At 47.5% G+C, this 6,477-nt stretch overlaps 1 protein-coding gene across 1 annotated transcript; it reads left to right on the forward strand.

Annotated features, from left to right (window-relative positions):
- The first annotated feature begins 1,163 nt into the window (after positions 1 to 1,163).
- Positions 1,164 to 6,057, forward strand: FZD1 (frizzled class receptor 1). The gene is made up of 3 exons (XM_077766841.1): positions 1,164 to 1,217; positions 1,451 to 1,684; positions 1,805 to 6,057. The coding sequence occupies exons 1-3, from the start codon at positions 1,164 to 1,166 to the stop codon at positions 3,557 to 3,559; spliced, it is 2,043 nt and encodes a 680-aa protein (XP_077622967.1). The 3' UTR covers positions 3,560 to 6,057.
- The last annotated feature ends 420 nt before the right edge of the window (positions 6,058 to 6,477 follow it).

Genomic DNA, 6,477 nt, shown 5'->3' on the forward strand with positions numbered 1-6,477 from the left:
TCACAGTCTTTCTGAAACTACCTTGCTGTGTAGGTGAGAGAAAGTGACCCTCAATAGCTCCCTATTGTCTGTAGATTATTCAGCGCAAACTTTTTAGAATGGACTAAAACTTTCTCCTGCCTTCCTTAAGATATCTCAGCCACACTCACTCTGCATCCCCACTCCCTTTGGCAATTTAAGCACTAAAGATCTTCTCTCCTTTGAACTGTCCACCCACCTCTCTATCAGAACACTTCTCACCCATTTCCACTGGCTGGCTGCTTCAGCTGTGCTCATTCAGCTTTGAGATGGGCGACAAGATAACTTATCTACCTTTCTATGTCCTCCTGTACTATGCCTTCCTGTAAGGCCATGCCTTGTCTTGTACATCTCTTTGTATTCTATTACCTAATATCGCTTGTAATATCACTTGAAATACATACTTAGATGTGCTTCCTAAATATGTATTAAACGAATGGATGGATAAACAAAAGAAAAAAAAATTGTAGGAAAGTATCCCTAAAGTCTAATCATAGGCCAACAAATCCTAGGTAGAATTATTAATACAATGATGGCACTTTACTGATACAACTGAGTCACGTAGTTAAAGCATCGGTAAAAAAAAAAAAAAAAAAAAAACCTTACGCAGAAAACAAGAATGTACGTAGGCTGAGATGGATTGTGTTGTTTGTAATTAGGAAGGGAACGTGCAGTTAGCTCTTTTGCTTTCAGACTTCGCTGTTTGTTACACTGGCATCCCCAGCTCCGTACACCGGTGGAAGACCTCGCTGCAGCCCAGCCTGGCTCCTAACCGGCTCAGTCTGACACTCCCAGGAGTTGCCCCGACGTCCCCCACCCTGGAAGGCTCCAATCGCTCCCCAACAGCCCGGGCCGTTCGCCGGCGTTGCTCCTCCGGTCCGAGGCACTTCTGGGGGCTCGAGTAGAGAAGACGCTCCCGAAGAGAGGTCGTCGGGTTCTCAAGTTTTTCTCTCTAAATATTTAATGGCTACTCTCCCCTTGCTTCTGTTTTTGACTTGATTCAAGAGGAGAAAAAGGAGTACAAGAAAGATTAATAGTAGCGGATGGCGCACCTGGCTTTACTTTTTCAATTCCGTCAGTTTGTGTTTGTGTTTTTGTTGTTGTTCTTCATTTGACAGCAATCCCGTGAACTTCTCCTTGGGGAAATGGCGCGTCCAAAGCCCGCCAAGCCCAACCTGAGAGCTCTAGGACTTACTAGAGTAATATTTTTAAAGAAAACCTCGACAGACATAAACTCAAAGGAAGCCGTGCGCTCCTTAAGTCAAAGGCATCTGTTCTGATCGCGGTGCTCGGTTTAACGCTGTTTGTAACCAGAGTTAAGAGCAGGATTTTTAAACATGAAAATGGATAAAAGAAAAGCAAAGCTGAGTCCCGGGGTCCGCCGACTCCTATTCATTGTCCCCAGCAGCATATGGGACCATTCTCCCACTAGTGCTCGCCCTTTCTTCCGCAAAAGCAAAAGCAACCAAGCCTGTCCCGCTTCATAGCAAACCCACTCTTTGTGCCTGAGCGGTGCCTCTGCCACCACTACTACTTCCTCCTCCTCCCGCCTCCTCCTCCTCCCGCCTGCCGCCGACTTTCGCTCAGGGAAGCAGGCAGCGGGTGCCCTTTGCGCGGGGAAGCCAGTGCCGCGATTGGGCGACGGTCCCTGAGCCTCCAGTTCTGCGTCGGTTTCAAGGCTCCTCCCTCCTGGTGAAAGACAGACTGCGGGGCGCCTGGAAACCGGTCCGAGGGCGCGCGAGGGAGAGGAGAACGAGCGAGTTGAGGGATTGACACAAATGGTCAGGCGGCGGCGGCGGAGAAGGAGGCGGAGGCGCAGGGGGGAGCCGAGGCTGCTGGGCTGCCGAGAGTTGCGCGCTCTACTNGGCAGCAGCCCCCGCCGCCGCCGCCCCAGCAGCAGCAGGGCGGGCAGCAGTACAACGGCGAGCGGGGCATCTCCATCCCGGACCACGGCTATTGCCAGCCCATCTCCATCCCGCTGTGCACGGACATCGCGTACAACCAGACCATCATGCCCAACCTTTTGGGCCACACGAACCAAGAGGATGCGGGCCTTGAGGTGCACCAGTTCTACCCCTTGGTGAAGGTGCAGTGCTCGGCGGAACTCAAGTTCTTCCTGTGCTCCATGTACGCTCCAGTATGCACGGTGCTGGAGCAGGCTCTGCCGCCCTGCCGCTCCCTGTGCGAGCGCGCGCGCCAGGGCTGCGAGGCGCTCATGAACAAGTTCGGCTTCCAGTGGCCTGACACGCTCAAGTGCGAGAAGTTCCCGGTGCACGGCGCCGGCGAGCTGTGCGTGGGCCAAAATACATCGGACAAGGGCACCCCGACGCCCTCGTTGCTGCCGGAGTTCTGGACCAGCAACCCTCAGCACGGCGGCGGGGGGCACCGTGGCGGCGGCTTCCCGGGGGGCTCCGGCGCGTCGGAGCGAGGCAAGTTCTCTTGCCCACGCGCCCTCAAGGTGCCCTCCTATCTCAACTACCACTTCCTTGGGGAGAAGGACTGCGGTGCGCCCTGTGAGCCGACCAAGGTGTACGGGCTTATGTACTTTGGACCCGAGGAGCTGCGCTTCTCGCGCACGTGGATCGGCATCTGGTCGGTGCTGTGCTGCGCCTCCACGCTCTTCACGGTGCTCACGTACCTGGTGGACATGCGGCGCTTCAGCTACCCGGAGCGGCCCATCATCTTCCTGTCCGGCTGCTACACTGCAGTGGCCGTGGCCTACATCGCCGGCTTCCTGCTGGAGGATCGAGTGGTGTGTAACGACAAGTTCTCCGAGGACGGGGCGCGCACAGTGGCGCAGGGCACCAAGAAGGAGGGCTGCACCATCCTCTTTATGATGCTTTACTTCTTCAGCATGGCCAGCTCCATCTGGTGGGTGATCCTGTCGCTCACCTGGTTCCTGGCAGCGGGCATGAAGTGGGGTCACGAAGCCATCGAGGCTAACTCGCAGTATTTTCACCTGGCCGCCTGGGCTGTGCCGGCCATCAAGACCATCACCATCCTGGCGCTGGGCCAGGTGGACGGCGACGTGCTGAGCGGGGTGTGCTTCGTGGGGCTCAACAATGTGGACGCGCTGCGCGGCTTCGTGCTGGCGCCGCTCTTCGTGTACCTGTTCATTGGCACGTCTTTCTTGCTGGCAGGCTTCGTATCCCTCTTCCGCATTCGCACCATCATGAAGCACGACGGCACCAAGACCGAGAAGCTGGAGAAGCTCATGGTGCGCATCGGCGTTTTCAGCGTGCTTTACACGGTGCCAGCTACTATTGTCATCGCCTGTTACTTCTACGAGCAGGCCTTCCGGGACCAGTGGGAGCGCAGCTGGGTGGCCCAGAGCTGCAAGAGCTACGCCATCCCCTGCCCCCACCTCCAGGCTGGGGGGGGCGCCNGCCCAGACTTCACAGTCTTCATGATCAAGTACCTTATGACGCTGATCGTGGGCATCACATCAGGCTTCTGGATCTGGTCCGGCAAGACCCTCAACTCCTGGAGGAAGTTCTATACCAGGCTCACCAACAGCAAACAGGGGGAGACCACCGTCTGAGAGACCTGGGGGCTCAGCCCGTTCCCAGCCGTCGGCTTCGTCCCAGCCACTCTCATAAAGCTGGCCCCATGGAACTATTGCCAAGCCTGGCTACTCAAGGCTTCCTCACTAGCCATATCACTTTTCGCAGGCTCCTTTTAACAACACAGCTCCTGCAAAAGCTTCCGTCCCTGGGGGCAAACGGACTGGAGGGCCCGACTGCCACGGGGAGGGGGGAGGGGGGTGAACAGACCTCTCTCTGGTTCTCACACTCTGGTATCAGGACTGTACGCTTTTATGATTGTAAATAGCTTGTGTAAGATTTTTGTAAGTATATTTGTATTTAAATGATGACCGGTCACGCGTTTTTCTTTTTTCTGCCTTTTCCTTTTTTGTTGTTGTTGTTGTTTTGTTTTGTTTAAGTTTCAATTATTTAGGGCGGTTTAACCATTTGAGGCTTTTCCTTTGCCTTTTCGGAGTACCGCAGAGATAAAACCGGAGCGCACGGTGCTCTTGCTTATTCTGGCGCGCCCCTCCCTGCGGAGGTCGTGGTGCGTCTGGGGCTGCGCGGCCCAGGTCACTTCCCGCCTCCGCTTTCTGCTTTTTCCTTTACCTTCATTGCTTGGGGTTGGGGCTCTTTAGATATAGAACTCCACAGAGCTTCCAAATCCGGGGGTAGACCTCTGTCCGTCCCAGGTGTGCCCTTGGGGGGGTGGGGGAGGGGGAAGCAGATTGTGAAGGCCTTGCCGCTTTATCCAAAACCGAATTTTTCACTGTGGAGAACCTTACCCCTAGCTTCATGGAGGTCCACAGATGTGGGCTGTGGCAGCCCCAGCCTCCACACTGGCCTCCAACGCCCAGGCACTCCCTCCTTCTACCTAAGTTGGTTAGAGGGTGAGTGGGTAACCAGTGCCAAACTTTTTCAAGTCTAATTTTTGGTGGATGAGCTCATTTCATTCTCTAGTGTCTAAAACCTGGTATGGGTTTGGCCAGCGTCTCGGAAAGATGTGGTTGCTGAGATTTGGGAAGAAGCTTGGAGCTTTGTGTGGGTGGGGAGAGACTGAAGATGGAGGTTATAAAATGTTAATTCTAATTGCATTCTGATGCCTGGCAAACTGCCTCTAGGACTGAAGACAGCCCACATTTAGATTTTACCTTTCTGTGAAATGGAAACATTAGGTCACCTGGAAAGCTTTGTTAAAAGAGTTGATCTTTGCTTTCCATAACAGGACAGCAGAACCTAAGCTGAATAGGAAAACTTGAAGGAGATTTCCGTGTAATGGACTTTCTCAAAATGAAGTGCTTTTTATTATTTTAAAATAATAATTAGACATATATAAAAAACTTTAAAATGTAAAAGTTTTATACTTTCAACATATTATGATTATACAGCAACACAGTGAGAGAGGAACAATCCACATCATTAAAGATAACCTTGTAGGATTCCAGGAGGTGAAGGAGGTGGAAAAATTGGTGGGATTAGATCCTGAAATAAACAAAACCATGGGCATGCATGGTAAAGGGACAGTGTGTGCAGCTCTACTGCATTAAATCCTGTGTGCTCTTTTTTGGATTTACAGAAATGTGTCAGATGTAAATCTTTCAAAGCCATTTAAAAATATTCACTTTAGTTTTCTGTGAAAAAGAGGAGGAAAGCAAACCTCCTGATTGTATTGTTTTAAATTTTAAGAGTTTATCCAAATGCCAGTACTTAGGACCTAAATTTATCTATGTCTGTCATACCCTAAAATGACAATGGTCTTTGGATTTGGTATGCATTTATTCTGTTCACTATCACAAAATCATCTATATTTATAGAGGAATAGAGTTTATATATATAAAATACCATATTTTTAATTTCACAAATAAAAAAATCAAAGTTTTGTACAAAATTATATGGTTTTTGTGCCTGAAAACAACAGAACTGGAACTGTCTAAACTATCTTTACATTTTTTTTTTTCATATTTATACCACTATCTTTACATTTTATAGTGTCTCATAGCCAGTCCCAAAGTATATAAATTCAGGAATTCAATGAAAAAGTCTATCGTTAAACATTCAGATGAGCCCTTCCAAAGATGTAACCTACTTGCAATGTTGCGACTGACATTGCCAAGTTCCTAGACATTATCTGCTTTCATGACAGTAACAGTATAAAATAGAAATTTCCAAATTATTTCTTTACTCAGAAAGAATTATTAAAAAGAGAACTCTAATTTTAATATTAAAGCTTTTTTCTTTCAAGGGTTAAATTTACATAACTTTTTATAATATGGACGTTTATTTAAATCATCAGGCATTACCTTGATCATGATTTTTTTGAGGTATTGTCTTTTTCATAATCTTGGATATTCCAAAACCATAAATAGGCAATCAATAAATGGTTAACTGACTGTGTGTTTATAAGCATTTTAAACAGTAGTTGGGTGTATAAGGTTGTTTTGTCGTTTGCTTCAGAAGACCCCATTTTTATATTGTTCAAGGAACCTTTTCCAGAGAAATTATCTAGTTGGTCTACTCTTAGCCAGAATTTATATATATGTATACATATATATATATATATATATATATATATATATGTAGGATGTATATATAGATATATACATATGCATATGTATCTACATTATATCTATATATACATATATACATAAGTATACACACACTAATTTTTATAAACTAGAGGTGCAAAGTTATATATTTTACAATATGGAAATAAGGTTATGAGAAATGTAAAACGCCAGATGGAAAACCTAAAGTATCTTTAGAAAACAAGTCTCTTATTCCTTTACAGACTAAAAATATTTATATTAAATTTTCCAATGAAAATATTTTGTGATAAAATGACAAGGAACTAAAATGAAGACCATTGATGCAATAGAGTTACTTTCATGGTTATAATGCAGTTAATTGTCTTTTAAGTCATTATCATTATTTATTT

The sequence above is a fragment of the Crocuta crocuta genome, unplaced genomic scaffold (genome assembly GCF_008692635.1).
Source record: "Crocuta crocuta isolate KB4526 unplaced genomic scaffold, BGI_CrCroc_1.0 scaffold165, whole genome shotgun sequence".
Taxonomy (NCBI): Eukaryota; Metazoa; Chordata; class Mammalia; order Carnivora; family Hyaenidae; genus Crocuta; species Crocuta crocuta.